This window comes from Trichechus manatus, unplaced genomic scaffold (assembly GCF_000243295.1).
Source record: "Trichechus manatus latirostris isolate Lorelei unplaced genomic scaffold, TriManLat1.0 scaffold00028, whole genome shotgun sequence".
In the NCBI taxonomy this organism is placed as follows: domain Eukaryota; kingdom Metazoa; phylum Chordata; class Mammalia; order Sirenia; family Trichechidae; genus Trichechus; species Trichechus manatus.
Window position 1 is genome coordinate 19,216,398 of NW_004443964.1, and position 18,504 is coordinate 19,234,901.

At 36.9% G+C, this 18,504-nt stretch overlaps 1 protein-coding gene across 1 annotated transcript in view; it reads right to left on the reverse strand.

The window, feature by feature from the left end:
• The window catches only part of LOC101342993 (uncharacterized), a 512,538-nt gene that overhangs the window by 355,658 nt on the left and 138,376 nt on the right, over window positions 1-18,504 (reverse strand). Inside the window, exons 24-27 of the mRNA XM_023729385.1 lie at window positions 14,421-14,564; window positions 13,910-13,981; window positions 7,904-8,047; window positions 5,014-5,085 (exon numbers count right to left, since the gene is read on the reverse strand). Coding sequence (XP_023585153.1) covers window positions 5,014-5,085; window positions 7,904-8,047; window positions 13,910-13,981; window positions 14,421-14,564 — 432 coding nt within the window. The remainder of the gene's footprint in view (window positions 1-5,013; window positions 5,086-7,903; window positions 8,048-13,909; window positions 13,982-14,420; window positions 14,565-18,504) is intronic.

An 18,504-nucleotide genomic window follows, 5' to 3' on the forward strand; every position in this document is an offset into this window, starting at 1 on the left:
GTGCTTTCAGGGGACATCTAGGTCAATTGGCATAACAAAGCTTATTAAGAAAATGTTCTGCATCCTACTTTGGTGAGTGGTGTCTTAAAAGCTTGCAAGCGGCCATCTAAGATGCATCAATTGGTCCCAATCACATGGAGTAAAGGAGAATGAAGAACACCATAGACACAACAATCATGAAGATGATGCAGGATTGGGCAACATTTCCACTCAGTGGTACCATGGAAGAAAAGACCTAGTGATCTGTTTCCATTAAGATTCCAGGCAAGAAAACCCTAGGGAGAACACATGGGGTCACCATGAGTATGAATTGACTTGATGACAACTAAAAATAACAACAACTTGAACAAATATCCAAAACATATTGTTAACAGTGATGTAAAATTTTAATCTTAGAAATTAATGGACAAATATTCGGGTTTGTCATGCATAAATTCTCCTAGTTTATTGCAAGGTAGTCATGGTTAGGCATGAGAGTAAGACCTCACAACGTTCATTTAGAACTGGACAATCGGAATTAACAATTGCAATTACAATGTTAGTTCAATGGTTAGAGTCCCAATATTTAGACTTCAGGCTTTTACCTTTTATGAGTGATTTCAGGAGGAAGGTTTGACCAAAGCTTGAACTCGGCAGAGGTCCCTCGTAGTTAGGGTCTGAGGTCAGTAGCAGGCAAGAGTCTCAGCTATGCCTCTGGCAGGGTCTTCCAAGAGTGTCAGACTTGAGAGGGTATACTCTGTCTCTGCCTTCTTTCAGTGAGTGAGCAGAAATTCAGGGTTTATATGTGAAATTTTTACCTTTGTCTCACATGATAAGTGCCAGTGTGATGTCAAGACTAGTACGTTATGTCTTCTCTCCAGGGTTAGAGATTAGCTGAAAGTCACAGTTTCTCTTCAAGGTTAGAGATTAGGGAGGTTGTTTAGATTTATGTCTCAAGGCTAATGTCTTAGTTATCTAGTGCTGCTCTAACAGAAATAGAACAAGTGGATGGCTTTAACAAAGAGAAATTTATTCTCTCATAGTCTAGGAGGTTAGAAGTCTGAATTCAGGGTGCCAACTCCAAGGGAAGGCTTTCTGTCTCTGTCGGCTCTGGGGGAAGGTCCTTGTCACCAATCTTCACTTGGTTGAGGAGCTTCTCAGCGCAGGGACCACGGGTCCAAAGGACGTGCTATTCTCCTAGCTCTTGTTTCTTGGTGGTATGAGGTCCCAAGTCTTCTGCTGGCTTCTCTCTTTTATATCTTAAAAGAGATTGACTTAAAACACAACCTAATCCTGTAGATTTGAGTCCTGCCTCATTAACATAACTGTTGCTAATTAACCTCATTAACATCACAGAGGTAGGGTTTACAACACATAGGAAAATTACATCATATGACAAAATGCTGGACAATCATACAATACTGGAAATCATGGCCTAGCCAAGTTGACACACATTTTTTGGGGACACAATTCAATCCATCACAGCAAGTTTGCAAAGATTAACTATGTTATGTTTTCTATCATCACAGCATGTAGGGGGCAAGGTCAGTGTAACCTAATCATTGTTTACCATGTTCTTCATATACTTCTATGTTTCTATGTCTAAGTTCAGAAATTTTCTAAGTAACTTTATAATGACTTACAGGTTTCTAATGACTTATAGTTAATGTTGGAAAGCCTCACAAAGGTAGATATATTTCTATTTCTAAGTTCGTACTATGAGTGCTTATTCATAAGAATTTTGAAAACATAATAGTGACTTATAACTTATGTGATTTTGGATCATTATAGAAACATACAGAACAATTGGCATTTTTGGACAGCACACATTAAACAAGTATGGTGAAAGGATACAACTCTTTTTTTTTTTTGTTGAAGTTTACATTTCAAGTTAGTCTCCCATACAAAAATTTATACACACATTGTTATGTGACCCTAATTGCTCTCCCCATACTGTGACAGCACACTCCTCCTTTTCACCCCTGATTCCCCATGTCCATTCAACCAGCTTCTAACCCTCTCTGCCTTCCCATCTCACCTCTGGGCAGAAGCTGCCCATTTAGTCTCTTGTATCTACTTGAGCTAAGAGGCACACTCCTCATGACTATCACTTTATGTTCCATAGTCCAGTCCAATCCCTGTCTGAAGAGTTGGCCTTGGAAATTGTTTTAGCTCTGTGCTGATAGAGAATCCAGGGGCCATGCTTTCTGGGGTTCCTCCAGTCTCAGTCAGATCATTAAGTCTAGTCTTCTTGCTAGAATTTGAGTTCTGCACCCCACCTTTCTCCTGTTGTGTTCCCTGTCAGGGCAGTCATTGGTGGTAGCCAGGCACCATCTAGTTATTCTTGTCTCAGGCTGATGAAGTCTCTGGTTTATGTGACCCTTTCTGTCTCTTGGACTACTGCTTTCCTTGTGTCTTTGGTGTTCTTCATTCTCCTTTACTCCATGTGATTGGGACCAATTGATGCATCTTAGATGGCCGCTTGCAAGCTTTTAAGACACCACTCACCAAAGTAGGATGCAGAACATTTTCTTAATAAGCTTTGTTATGCCAATTGACCTAGATGTCCCCTGAAAGCACAATCCCCAGATCCCTGCCCCTGCTACTCTGTCCCTCAAAGTGTTTGATTGTATTCAGGAAACTTGTTAGCTTTGGTTTAGTCCAGCTGTGCTGAGTTCCCCTGTAGTGTGTGCTGTCCTTCCCTTCACCTAAGACAATTCTTGTCTACTATCTAGTTAGTGAATAACCCTCATCCTCCCTCCCCACCCTCGTAACCATCAAAGAATGATGTCTTCTGTGTTAAAACCTTTTCTTGAATTCTTGTAATAGTGGTCTTATACAATATTTGTCCTTTTGTGACTGACTAAATTCACTCAGCATAAAGCCTTCCGGATTCCTCTGTGTTATAAGATGTTTCACAGCTTCATCGTTGTTCTTTATCGTTATGTAGTATTCCATTGTGTGGATATACCATAATTTGTTTATCCATTCGTCCGTTGATGGGCACCTAGGTTGTTTCCATCTTTCTACTATTGTGAACAGTGCTGCAGTGAACATGGGTTTGCATGTATCTATTCGTGTGATGGCTCGTATTTCTGTAGGATGTATTCCAAGGAGTGGGATAGCTGGATCATATGGTACTTCTATTTCTAGCTTTTTGAGGAAGCACCGAATCGATTTCCAAAGTGTTTGTACCATTTTACATTGCTCAATGCAATATGTCACTTCTTGTTTGCTACATCCATGGACTTTGATTGTTAATCCAAGTAGAATGACATCGCTGACAACTTCAATTTTTTTCTCCATTTATCATGATGCTGTTAATCAGTCCAGTTTTGAGGATTTTCATTTTTTTTTTAATTTTTTTAAATTGTACTTTAGATGAAGATTTACAGAATAGTTTCTCATTAAACATATTGTTTTATGACATTGGTTAACAACCCCATGACATGTCAACACTCTCCCTTTTTGACCTTGGAGGACCTTTTTTTTTTTGGTGAAAATATACATAGCCGAAGTTACACCATTTCAAAACCTTCCACATGTACAATTCAGTGACATCGATTAGATTCTTCCAGTTGTGCTGCTATTCTCACTATCTTTTTCCAAATTATTCCATCACCATTATCTTCCACTCACTGTCCCCTAGGCTTCCCATCAAACTTTTTGAGTTGCTGTTGTCAATTTGATTTCACACAGATAATACTTTTTTTTTTTTTTGTATTTTAGATGAAGGTTTACAGAACAAATAGTTTCTTATTAAACAGTTAGTACACATATTGCCCTATGACAATGGTTAACAACCCCATGACATGTTAACACTGTCCCTTCTCAACCTTGGGTTCCCTCACCAGCTTTCCTGTCCCCTCCTGCCTTCTAGTCCTTGTCCCTGGACTGTTGTGCTTCATTAGTCGTTTTGTTTTATGGGGTTGTCCAATCCCCAGCTGAACAGTGAACTTTGGGAGTGACTTTACTACTGAGCTAAAAGGAAGCTCCGTGAAGCTGCTTTCTCGTATCCGGTTTGCTGATCTACAATAGAAGTCCAAGATGCCGGATCCGTGCTGCAGTAGCTGATAGGGGACCTCTGTATGTATCTCTCCTTGCTCTCTGCTCTCGGTCAGTTTCTTATTCCATTTGTTGCTTGGCTGAGTTCTTTATCTCTTCATTTGATGCTTAGGGTTTCAGGACTGATGTGGCTCTCTGTCTTAGTTTTTCAGATCTTTGCTGTGGAGGGACGGCATGGTACTTCTGTCTACAGCACCATGTTGCCCAGAAGTAAGTGAGGATTTTCATTTTCTTGATGTTCAGGTGTAATCCATACTGAAAGCCGTAATCTTTGATCTTCATCAGTAACTACTTCAAATAGTCAGCAAGGTTGTGTCATCTGCACATTGCAGGTTGTTAGTAAGTCCTCCTCCAACCCTGATACTGTGTTCTTCATATGTCCAGCTTCTCAAATTATTTGCTCAGCATACAGATTGAATAAATAAGGCGAAAGGATACAATCTTGTCACACATAAGAAACTAAATATAGTGGTTTGTTGTTGGGAGAAGGAGGTAGAAACTGGATGAATAAGAGAACAGGTAGGAGGAAGATTTTCACTGTGTATCTTTATATACTTTTTTATTTATGATCTGTGTGAATGTATTACGTAACATAAACATTTAAATTTATTAGTTAAAATATTTTTAGAGTCACATATTTTGGGTATCCTTTTTAGAAAACATACTATTTACTTCAATTATGAAAAAATGATGTTAAAAATGAGACTTAAGAGAGTGAAAGGCATACAACCTTCATCTGAACTCCTAAAATACTAAATGTGTACCACTCACCTGATTTTGTAGCATATTAGTTATATTTTTATGTAAGTGGCCTATCATTTTTCAACAATTACGGTAAATATGTCCTATATTCTAAATGTGTATGTTGTTGTTGTTTTTGTTCGGTGCTGTCAAGTCGGTTCCAACTCATGTGACCCTATGTACAACAGAACAGCTTAAGTGTGTATAAAGCGTCCTAATTATTCTCACCTCTAAAATCCTGAAAACGCTTATTGCTCTTCAATGCTAAAAGGGCAGTCTTTAGGGAAATGTCCCCCTTTTCTGTAAACAGTAAAAAATAAATTAATATATTCAAGAAACATAAAGGACTTATACAGTAAGCTAAATTGGTTCACTTATTGTCCCCTTAACACACATCTCATGATTATCTACCTCCCTACACTTTTGTGGAGAATGCTGTATACTCTCTACCCACAAAAAATCCTATTCATGTCAAAACCAGCTCACAGTTTTTGAAAAAGCCTTCCCTTAGCCTATATCTTCCTTTAACTACTGCCCTATTCCTTTCCTCTCCTTTACAACTTAATTTCTGGAAAGAAATGTTTTACTCATCACATCCTCATTCACACCTCAAATTACTGCAATCTGGCTTCCACCTCCATTGAAACTGCTCTCTTATTGGTTAACCAGTTAACTATTGCCAAACCAATAAACACCTTTAAATTTCTGTCTTAACATCTTCCTCCTTCAAACTCTTTCTTCTCTCTGTATTATTGATACAGCTTTCTCTTGGTTTCCCTCCTACTGTTCTGGTTACTTCTTCTCATTGTCCTTTATAAACCATTCTTTCTCCATCATTCCTTAAGTGTTAGCATGCTCCAGTGCTCTGTCCTTGGCTCTCTTCTCATTACAACTCTATATACTTTCCCTGAATTTTCCTGTAACTACAAACTGTATGTTGATGACTTCCATATTTCTATTTCCAGCCCATCTTCAGCTCTATGTTCACAATTACCACAAACACAGTATTTCCTAAGCTGAACTCATTTTTTCACTAAAACCTGAACCTCCTCCTGTATTCCCTATCTTAGTAAAGGACATCATCATGAAATAAGTCACCCAAGCCAGGAATGTTACTCATCCTCAATTCCTATCCCTCTCCTTTCCCTAACTTAATGAAACAATGATTAAGTTCTGCCTCTCTAATCTCATGTATGTCTTCTTTCCATCCCTAGAGATAAAATCTTAGTTCAGACACTCATAATTTTTAACCTGGATTATTACATGCCGTCTAAAATGTCTCCTTGCTTTCCAGATTGCTCTCCTTCAATCATTTCTTAACACTGATACCGGAATGGCTATTTAAAGTGCAAAATTAATCTTGTCAGTTTTCAACTTTGAATTCTTCAATAACTCCCTAGAGCCTTAAGTATAAAATTCAAACTCTTTAGCTCAGGAAAAAAAAAAAAAAAAAATCCTTGATCTTCTCATTTCTCTCCCTCTCTTACTATGCCTCACCAAGTCAATGGCCAAACTTTGGTTCACATCATAATGAACTGCAGAGCTTATTTAAAAGACATATACATCTACACACATGAATATGCCTTGGTCCCAATGTAGATATTGTGAGGCATGAGATCAAAGTATCTGGGTATTTAACAAATTCCCTGAGTATTTCTGATGTAAATCAGTTTGAGATCCACTGCTGTAAGTCCTATTGGAGTACTTGGAGTTCCTTGGCTCCTCCAGGAACTTCTACACTTTGCATATGCTGAGTATTCCTTACTAATCCCTTCTGGTCCCCAGAACCCCCAATTCCTGGTTAATTTATACTTATATTTCAAAACTTAACTCAGTGTCCTCTCCTCCAGGAAGCCCCTTTGACCACTCTATCCAACTCTTACAGGTTAGGTACTTATTGTATATGCTCCCATAACACCCTATGTTTACCTATTCCATAGCATTTAACATTGGTGTTCTTGTTCTTTGTTTATCATCTCAGTAGACTGTAAGTTCTTAAGAAACTGTGTCTTTTATCTTTATATACTTAGTGCTTTGCAAGCAATAGATGATCAATAAATCTTCATAATGAATGAAACAGCTCTCCTCCGAACTCCTACAGAACTCAGTGTTATTACTGTTTCTCTGGCAATTATTTAAGAACTGTCATGTAACATTTCACAATTTACTGAACCTTTATCCCCAGCATAATTGTATATCTGTTTGTTGTTTATATCTTGCCTCACCAACTAGACTGAAAGTTTCCTGAATATGAATAGTTTTATATTTCTGTGAATACATTACATACTATATAACATCATACATACAACAGGCCTCAAGATCAGGTCTGCCATATACAGTGTGCAGGCCATGCACTACACAAAACCAAGGGGTGCCTTTTACACAGATGACAATGTGCCCCGGAAGTTGTGCAGTGCAGTGGCCCCAATCAACATGATTGATGAAGCAATGCCAAAATGCATTTAATAACGTAAAAAGGAAAATACTTCTAGAAATGGATTTTAAATTAATTTTTAAAAACATACATAATAATCGCCAAAATTTCAAAATTATGTATTATATTTTTTCTGAAATCTCTTAGGATTTACATTCATGCCACAAAATATTGAAGGGTGATTAAAATACATATCTCAGGCAGTGGGGAGAAAGTCCTCTCTTAGCCTCTTCCTGGTTAACAGAGGTTTCACTTCGGCACAACCTTCTTAGAAAATTATTTCACATTCCCTGCTTTATATAGTATGTACTCAAAACAAACCAACAAACAAACCCTGATGCAATCAACACAGGATACTTGATGGGGCTATAAAGTAGGGCTTATTTCACCAGTCTAGACTCCCGAAAAAAATCTAAACCTATAATACACACTTCCTTTACTCAAAGCTTTTCTATCAAAATAAGTGTATGATCTCAATAGACTTGTTCTGTTAGAGTGTTTTTTTCCCCTGGATAATAAAGAGAAAATTGTTGGGGGGGTGGGAAATGGAGGATAGGGAAAGTGAATACATTGTGCCAAGATATGGTAACAGCTGAAATTTGATGAAGTCAGTTACTCTTCTAAAATATAAAAATAATCGCTAGTACTTTATTATGAAAACCAACTGATAGTGATTTTATGTACCATCAATATCAAGCGTTTTCTCTAACATCTCATATTCTTCACGCTTTAAAGGAACACCAAGGTCATCAAAAGCATCTTTCAAGTCATTAACTTGAATTCTGTCACAGTTCATCAGGTTGACAGTATTGAGGGCACTGTGTATATCTGAAAATAAACAGCAATTATGTAAATCACTTAACACCGTTCGGGAATATTTTTATTTTCTGAACTTGTGAACAATAAAATTCTAAACTTTTTCAAACATATCTCAATTAACATTATCTCTGTGATTCCAAAATTAATAAAATAAGCCAAATAATCCTTTCTTCTAAGTATTACCCTGAATTGGTCAGTTATTTTGTCTTAATATAAAAAAACAAGTTGGCCGAGATTTCTTTATCTAACTCAATAAAATGATCAATTTTTAAAAGTTAAAATGCAGCCATTGTTGCACTATCTAAACTAAAACCAAACCCGTTGCCGCTGAGTCGATTCCAACTCATTCTGACTTAGCAACCCTTAAAGCTCAACTGCTAACCAAAAAGGTCGGCAGTTCGAACCCACCAACTGCTCCTTGGAAACCCTATGAGGCAGGTCTACTCTGTCCTATAGGGTCGCTATGAATTGGAATTGACTCGATGGCAACCAGTGCACTACCTAGGGAATGTTTAAGTGAGTGAAAGGGACTTCAGGGCTCATCTCTGTCTATATGAAACTGCCCAAATTTCAGGGTATAACAATATAAGTAGTCCTGAATTTTCTTCTATTTATATGTGTTGCTGATTCATTAATTTTTTCCTTATTCCTCATCACTTTTACTCTCTAATTAAAGATTCTTGCCTCTTTCCTAACCAAGGAAGCCAACAAGTAGGAGTGTTAAGGTTTTCAGGAATACATTGTGCCTAAAAAGAGAAACAGTCTTCACTTTTTAATTTAAAAGATACTTATTTATAAGAGTCAAATGCCACAAAACCTGTACATGAAATTTTAATTAACGAGTTTGGGGTGACAGGGAATAGATGTCAGGGTTCTTCTGTAAAGAGAGAAAAATGTTAGAGATTCTTTCAAGCTGATGTACTCTGCACTCTTCCCTGGCTGTATCTAAACCTCTAGGAGTTTTCTCCTCTAAACTGGACCTTTAATATTACAGCCATGCCTCTAATTTCTTTATCAATGAGTTATACAAATCACCATACATTCAAAGCCACTGCTTGGTTCATAATCTCTAGTTTATCTAAGAGACTATGTTATTTTTTAAAGGTGAATTACAGGTACACAAAAGAGTAACCAAATTCACTTGTTAGATGTCTTATTTCCCAACAAGCAGATAGCTCTCTCCGTCTCCACACCTAATTCTTCAATAAGCAGGTCCTTTCCAGCAGGTTTCAGACACAAGCCTCAAATTTAAGCTGAGACTAATCTTCTCATCCTCCCAAAAACTCCTGACACTCAAAATCACTCTCTCCTCTCTAATTGAAATGAAGAAAAGAAATAAGAAGGAAAGAAAAGTCCTTCAGCTAAGGACTTCTTTGGGAAGACAATGCATTTCTGTTTTTACAAACTGACTTCTTGACCTCTGTATTTTCTTCTCCCATGGTTCATCACCCTCAGTCTGACTCACGCGGCTCTATTCCTTAGTCATCCCTTTTTTCACATCTTTCTGCCTTCTAATCATATCAAATGCTTTCAAATATATCTAACCTACCATTATTTGAACAACATTCCACATTTGCATCAAACCTACATAAAATAGTTCTTATCTAGAACAAAAAGGATTACAACTAAAATGTACATAGTAGTTATTTAACAGTTCTTCATTATAAAGCAAGAACTTTTGGTGATTATCTAGAATGGAAAAGGTTAGAAATGTTAAACCATGAAATTAAACCACCTTCATTTACAAACAGTTATGTTGTCTTCCTCAACTCCCAACTAACTTGAGTTACTGGGTTATAACTGCATTATTTATTAACACTAGAATATTTCCTCTAAAAACATATACACGTGGTAAACTTTTTGTCTACTTACTGTTTGAAACAATAATAAAAGATTATATTAATTCAGAAAACAGTGTACACCACAGGAAGAAAAAGATAAAATTATAAAGCACAATATTTATTGGCCATGGCTTTTGCGAAATCAACAGTGAAGTTATTACTAAAAATCTCTGAAGACCACACACATTCTACAATGGCATACTACGTTATCTGTGAAATTCAACAATCGTACAGGCAGTTCTTGGGTTATGAACATCCAATTTACAGACAACTTGTACTTGCCCTTTAATGTTATGTAAATTTGCCCTCACTTTGAAAGGACTGAATCCACCCTACTCACAACAACTTCTTCATCACATCACCTTCACTTGCTGCAAGTACAGCTTTTAAATCACTGAAAAGATTTCAAGCCTTTTTTGGCCCTAAAACTCAAACCCACTTCCGTCAAGTCGATTCGACTAATAGTGACCCTGTAAGACAGAGTAGAACTGTCCCATATGGTTTCCAAGGCTGTAAATCTCTACAGAAGCAGACTGCCACATCTTTCTCCTGCAGACCACTGTTGGTTTCGAACTACCAACCTTATAGTTAGCAGTCAATTGCTTTAACCACTGCACCACCAGGACTCCTTCCCTGCACTAAAGTAAGGCTAAATAAGAACCATATGCACCTATTCTGACTTACCCTCAAATTAGACTTAAAGACTTAAAGACACAGTTAGGAACAGATCTCATTCATATACTTAAAGACACAGTTAGGAATGGATCTCATTCATAACCCAGGGACTGCCTGTATTCCAAACAACTTCATGAAAAATACATTTGGGCTTTATAAAAATAAATATAGTTAAGATTAACTCTGTTGTAACTCAGAATAAAAAAAGAACTGAAAATTATTTGCCAGTTCAAAGCAAAAATTAATTGGATGGTTCATGACTAGGTTCAATGTAATGAGTTTTTATGACATATACAAGCCTTTTAAATAATTCATGATAATCTCCAGAAATCAAAGCCTTTACAAAAAAAAAAACACATGAAAGTTTTTCTAGGCCTCCACCAGACTAAGTCCAGTACAGCTAGATGGTGCCCGGCTACCACCACTGACTGCTCTGACCAGAATCACAACAGAGGGTTCTAGACAGAGCTGGAGAAGGATGTAAAACAAAATTCTAACACACACAAAAAAGACCAGATTTACTGGCCTGAAAGAGACTGGAGAAACCCCAAGAGTATGGCTCCCAGACACCCTTTTAGCTCAGTGGTGAAGTCACTTTTGAGGTTCACCGTTTAGTTGGGATTGGACAGCCCCATAAAACAAAATGGGACCAGTGAGGCACAGCAGTCCAGGGACAAGGACTAGAAGGCAGGAAGGGACAGGAAAGCTGGTGATAGAGAACCCAAGGCTGAGAAGGGACAGTGTTGACATGTCGTGGGGTTGTTAACCAGTGTCATAGGGCAACATGTGTACTAACTGTTTAATGAGAAACTATTTTGTTCTGTAAACCTTCATATAAAGCAAGAATAGCAGCACAACGGGAAGAACATAATCAATGTCACTGAATTGTGCATGTAGAAATTTTTGAAATGGTGTACCTTTGGCTATGTATATTTTCACCAAAAAAAAAAGGTTGAGCAGGGAGAGGGTTGACATGTCGTGGGGTTGTTAACCAGTATCATAAAACAATATATGTACTGACTGTTTAATGAGAAACTATTTGTTCTATAAACCTTCACCTAAAGTACAATAAAAAATAAATAAAATAAAAATAAATAAAAGATTTTTTAAACTAACTTAATAATTTATTTGAGTTATAAATTATGCTCTACCTGCTTCTAAGTAATGAATAAACCTTAATAGCAACAATATCAAAGACTATGCTATCAAATTTTTTGAATTCTAATTCATGAGCTCCCTAATTTTTCCACTAAAATCTCATCAGGCTTTTTTATAGAAATTTACAAACTTATTCTAAAATTCCTATGATAATGTAAAAGACCTAGAATGTCAAAATAACTTTTGAAAAGTAGAACAAAGTTGGAGCACTAACACTACCTGATTGAGTTCAGTATTTATTATAAAGCTACAGTAATCAAGATGATGTGGTATTGGAAAAAGGCAGCAAGAGAACAATGTGACAAAATAGAGAGTCCAGAAATAGACATATACACATATACACAACTGATTTTCTACAAAGGAGCAAAGACAATTGAGCGGAGACAACATAGTCTTTTCAAAATGGTGCTAGATAAATTGAATATCCATTTGCAAAAAAATGAACTTCAATCTATAGTTTGCTGTACATATAAAAATTAATTTAAAATGGATCATATGCCTAAAATGTAAAACCAAAACCTATAAGACTTCTGGAAGAAAACACTGGATCAAAGTTTTGTGACCTTGGGTAAGGCAAAGATTCTTAAATAACACCAAAAACATGATCTGTAAAACAAAAAAAATTGATTAATTGGATTTCATCATAATTAAGACTATTGCTCTCCTAAAGACACACCACTGTTAAGAGAATCAAGGGACAAGCCACAGACTCAGAGAAGATATCTTCAAAGCATATATCTGAGGACTTTTATTCAGAATATATAAAGTAATAAGAAGACAAACAATCTAACTTTAAAAATGGGCAAAAAATGTGAACAGAGACTTCACCAAAGAAAATATAGAGATGACAAGTAAACTCATGAGAAGATGCTCAACATCATTAGTCATTAAGGAAATACAAATCAAAACTACAATGAGATATACTATGTACCTATTGTTGTTGGTGCTCTGGTGGCGAAGTGATTAAGAGCTTGACTGCTAACCAAAAGGTTGGCTGTTCGTATCCACCAGCAGCTCCTTGGAAACCCTATGGGGCAGATCTACTCTGTCTTCTAGTGTTGCTATGAGTTGGAATCAACCCAGCCGCAGCGGGTTTGGTTTTTTTGAGTGGGTTTTTATTTTTGTTATTAGGTGCCGTCGAGTCGATTCTGACTCATGATGACCCTACAGGACAGAGCAGAACTGCCCCCACAGGGTTTTCTAGGCTGTAATCTTTACGCGAGCAGATTGCCAGGTCTTTTCTCCCACAGAGTAGCTGTTGGGTTCAAACCGCCAACCTTTAGGTTAGCAGCCAAGCGCTTAACCATTGTGCCACCAGGGGTTCTTATGCACCTATTAGAAGGGCTAAAACTATAGACTGACCATACTAAGTACTGGCAAGAATTTGGAGAAACTGAGACTCTCATACACTGTTGGTGGGAATGTAAAAACCACTTTGGAAAACAGTCTAGCAGTTTCTTAAAGAAGTTAAATGTACACCTATCATATAGTCTAGCTATTCTACTTCTAGGTAATTACCCAAGAGAAATGAAAGCATATCTCTCTACAAAGACTTGTACACAAACGTTCATAGCAGCTTTATTTGTAATAGCCAAACTCTTGAAACAACCTAATGTACATCACTAAGTGAGTAGACAAACCTATATCTATACAATGTGTATATCTATACAATGGGACTCTATTCAGCAATACAAAGAAATGAACTATTGATACATGCTACAACGTGTGAATCTCAAAAAAATTACATTGTGAAACAATTCAGTAAAAAAGTAAATACTTTATTATTCCATTTATATATAAAGTTCTGAGAAATGCCAATGAATCTATAGTGACAGAAAGCAGATCCAGTGGCTACTTGGGAATGAGGGAGAAATGGTGGGGAAAAGGTGGGAAGAGATTACAAAAGGGCATGAGGAACTTTTTAGGGTGATGGATGTGTTTACTGTCTGGATTGTGGTGATGGTTTCACGGGTATGTATGTGCGCATGTTAAAACTTGACAAATTGAGCACTTTAAGGTGACTTTGGTGAAGGGTAGGAAAAAAGAAAATTAAAAAAAATTGTGCACTTTATATACACTTTCTTTTATGTCAATTAAGCTTCATAATGCTATTTTAAAAATAATAAAAATGACAAAAAGACAATGCAAACTATGACAAATATCTAAAATGAAATACCTTATTAATTGATTGACTTACTTTCAAACACCGGAACTGGCTTCCTTGTGTTCAAAGTCTCCAAAAGTTGTTTGAGGCTTACTTCACTATTTTCTAAAAAGTAAAGTATAATGATTACGAAATGGCAAAGTATCAATGCTGATAATCATTAAATAATCATGGTAAGGAGGCAGGGAGTGGGCAAATTCTGTAATTTCTGAAAATTAGCTGGATAAAAATCAATTTAAAAGAGTTTTACCCAAAATCTGTTCCCTCAAAATGAAATTTTAACTATATTAATTCATTTAGCTTAAATAATCTAATTTATACTTGTATCTTATAGGTTTGATGTTAGGTAGAGGTCGCCTCTTAAAGTATTTCCAGGAGAAGAAAAATATGAATTTTCATTAACTCTTAATAAGCCTATGCTCTCATTATATTTCTAAAACCTAGTTTATCTAAAATGTACATATATACAACAGATGTCACAAGCACACAGGACTAACGAAGACTTCATTCTGCTTCATATAGTGCTCTTTCAAAAAGGATTCACCATCAATAGATGCTTGTCTCAGGATCTCCTGGAATGTCTTGCTGCTTAATGGAACTCCAGTACTCAAGAGTCTGGAGCTCATTTCATTTACAGGCATCTTCTCATTTCTAATCTTATCAACAGTTGCAATCTCTTGAAATAAATCTGTAAATACATGAAGAATAGAGAACAAATGATGAAACTGGGGCAGAGCCCTTTCTAGAACTTAACACCCATAGCCTGCAGAAAGCTAGGTATATGATAGGAGGAATTCTGAATTAAAGAGCTTTTAAACATATCAGTGGGCTTTGCTTTTAGAAGTTAATTAAAGAATAAACAAAATTTAAGATACCCTTAGTTAGATAAAAGTTGAGTTTCTGCAAGATTTTGTATAAGTCACTTTTACACATTAACTATTTCCCCTCAAAGGTGTTTTTGCTGTTGCTCAGGTCTTTCATAGGCTACAAAGCATTTCAAGAAAACTTAGGTGGTAATTCTTAAAATTAGGTCATGCAGTAGAAATAGAAGGCAAGTTGTTGGGGAAAGAAAAACTTTCAAAATATAAGCCTTCTATGGATTCAAGAACACTAGTCACTCATTATCCTAGCATTAGAGAGCCTTTCTCTCTTACAGTCTACCTACTAGTTTTAGATACATCCTTTTAGTACTTTCTTTTATGTTTAACTATTAAAAAAAACCAAACCCATTACTGTTGAGTCAATTCTGACTCACAGTGACCCTACAGGACACAGTAGAATTGCCTCATAGTTTCTAAGGAGCACCTGGTGGATTCAAACTGCCAACCTTTTGGTTAGCAGTCGTAGCACTTAACCACTATGCCACCAAGGTTTCCTGTTTCACTATAGGGGAAGAAAAATAAGCATGTGGAAATAAACGAAGGTGAGAGAATATTGTATTAGAATAATGATAGCGTGAGATGTGTAACTTTATAATGAAGCATATACTGAGACAAATAAATAATTAGCTTTGAGGACGCATATTCTAGGTATGTGATTCTAATCAATTCATTATAGTCAAAGCATAGATTGAATAAATGGTAAGGAATAGGAAAGCAGATTGCAACATCTCAAATAAAGCATGAAAAATATATATCTTAGTACTACATAACCTGAGTGTAGTTTTTTTTTTTTTATTAATATGTTTACCTGTGTTTTATTGACTACACAAAGGCATTCGACTGTTTGAATCATAACAAATTATGGATAACATTGAGAAGAATGGAAATTCAGAATACTTAATTGTGCACATGCAGAACTGTACATAGACCAAGAGGCAGTTGTTCAAACAAAACAAGGGGATACTGCATGGTTTAAAGTCAGGAAATGTGTGCATCAGGGTTGTATCTTTTCACTATACTTATTCCATCTGTATGCTGAACAATAACCCAAGAAGCCGGACTATATGAAGAAGAATGGGGCATCAGGATTGGAGGAAGACTCATTAACAACCTGCGTTATGCAGATGACACAACCTTGCTTGCTGAAAGTGAAAAGGACTTAAAGCACTTACTGATGAAGATCAAAGACCACAGCCTTCACTATGGATTACATCTCAACATAAAGAAAACAAAAATCCTCACAACTGGGCCAATAACCAACAACATGATAAATGGAGAAAGATTGAAGTTGTCAAGGATTTCATTTTACTTGGACCCACAATCAATTCCCACGGAAACAGCAGTCAAGAAATCACATGATGCATTGTATGGGGAAAATCTGCCGCAAAAGACCTCTTAAAAGTGTTAAAAAGCAAAGATGTCACTTTGAGGACTAAGGTATGCCTGACCCAAGCCATGATATTTTCAATCACCTCATATGCATGCAAAAGATGGACAATGACTAAGGAAGACTGAAGAATTAATGCCTTTGAATCATGGTGTTGGTGAAGAATATTGAATATACCACAACTGCCAGAAGAACGAACAAGTCTGTCTTGGAAGAAATACAGCCAGAGTGCTCCTTGGAAGCAAGGATGGTGAGATTTCGTCTCACGTACTTTGGACATGTTATCAGGAGGGACCAGTCCCTGGAGAAGGACATCATGAGTAGAACCGCACTAGAGTTTCCAACGAGCAGCTGGTGGATTCAAACTGCCAACTTTTTGGTTAGCAGCTGAGCTCTTTAACCACTATGCCACCAGGGACCCTGGTAAGGTAGAGGGTCAGCAAATTACAGGAAAACCCTCAACAAGATGGATTGACACAGCGGCTGCAACAATGGGCTCAAACAGCAATGATTGTGAGGATGGCACAGGACCAGGCAGTGTTTTGTTCTGTTGTATACAGGGTCGCTATGAGTCAGAATCGACTCGACGGCACCTAACAACAACAACAGTTTTTTAACTGTGACTCATACAGTGGATAGTGAAATAAATTTAGTAGGTCCTGAATAGCATTTAAAAATGAAATAAAATAATGTGAAATTCATTAGAAGACATCAGAGTGCATCAGGAGTGGTAAGGGTGAGCATTATTTTGTTTTATAAAACATATTTTTCTCTCTGTCTATGTGTGTATACTTGCTCACAATCTAAATGCAGTTCTTACTATTCATTACAGGACAGTTATAAGTAACCAAGTTATAAGAAACCAAGAATTGCTTGTAATTTCAATGGGAATATGAAGTTTGAGGAAGAGCGAGGAGTGTAAAAGACCAAAATTCTTCATCTATCCATAATAGGAAATCAGTAACATATATTTTATTGATAAATTAAGAGATATCATTATATACATTTTATTTAAGAACATAGTGGTAAATATCAAAAGTAAGAGGAAAATAAACTGAAAGTGATTATTTTTTCTGGAGCAGGAAATAAGGGGTGCAGGAGTGGGGAGGTTGTGAAGATAGCTATTTTTTTACCTAAGTTTGCATAAATCAATTGATCTGAAACTTAATAATGCATACAAAGGCCTGACTGTTAACTGAACATCAGTCTTCATGAAGGTACTCTATAAATCGGACTTTTTTTGCTACTTGAAGGGTTTTCCTTCAAATTAGTTCAAATTAAACAATCTTAAAAATTTTTCTGGCCTGAAAGAAATTAACAAACAACTAGCATGAAGTATCCAAGTTTTGCTGCATTACGTATTAACAGAAATGTGATCACTAAGTGCCAATTAATGCTTATCAAATTACTTGCTGAATTTTTTTCCCCACTTAACAATTAAGTTTATTTAGTAAAGGCAGACAGTACAGAGGACTGGTTGAGAGCAAGGATGTAGGCTGTCTGAACTCAACTCACAGGTCTGCTATTATCTAGCCATGTGACTTTGGCCGAGTTACTCTCTGTGCCTCAGTTCCTCAGTTGTAAAATACAGACGGTAAAATATTAGTACCTTCCTCTCAGTGCTACTATGAGGATTAAATAAATTCATGCGTACAGATTGCTTAGGACAGTGAGTGGCACTATTTAAGTATTTGCTATGTAAGAGTAAGGAGTCCTGGTGCCACAACAGTTAAGTGTTCAGCTTTTAACCGCAAGGTTGGCAGTTTGAACCCACTCAGTGCCTCCATGGAAGAAAGACCTGGCAATCTGCTCCCATATGTATTACAGCCAAGAAAACCCTATGGGACAGTTCTACTATGTCACAGCGGGTTGCTATGAGTCAGAATCAATTTGTCGGCACCCAACAACAATTTCTTTAAGGGGGCATGATGGCACAACAGTTAAGTACTTGGCTGCTAATTGAAAGGTTGGCAGTTTGAGCCCATCCAGCAGCTCCACAGAAGAAAGACTTGGAAATCTGCTCACATAAAGATTATAGCCTAGAAAACCCTATGGGGTAGGTCTACTCTGGGCTCACTCAACACACCTAACAACAACAACACGTAAGAGTGCCCCTGGGCTTATATTTTTCATTTTGGTAGTGGTAGATAAAAATTTTCCCTAGTCTGAAAAGATGAGTCCAAAGGACTAATGGACCACAGCTACCTGGCCTCCACCAGACTGAGTCCAGTACAGCTAGATGGTACCCGGCTACCACCACTGACTGCTCTGACCAGGATCACAACAGAGGGTCCTGGACAGAGCTAGAGAAGGATGTAGAACAAAATTTTAACTCACAAAAAGAGACCAGATTTACTGGC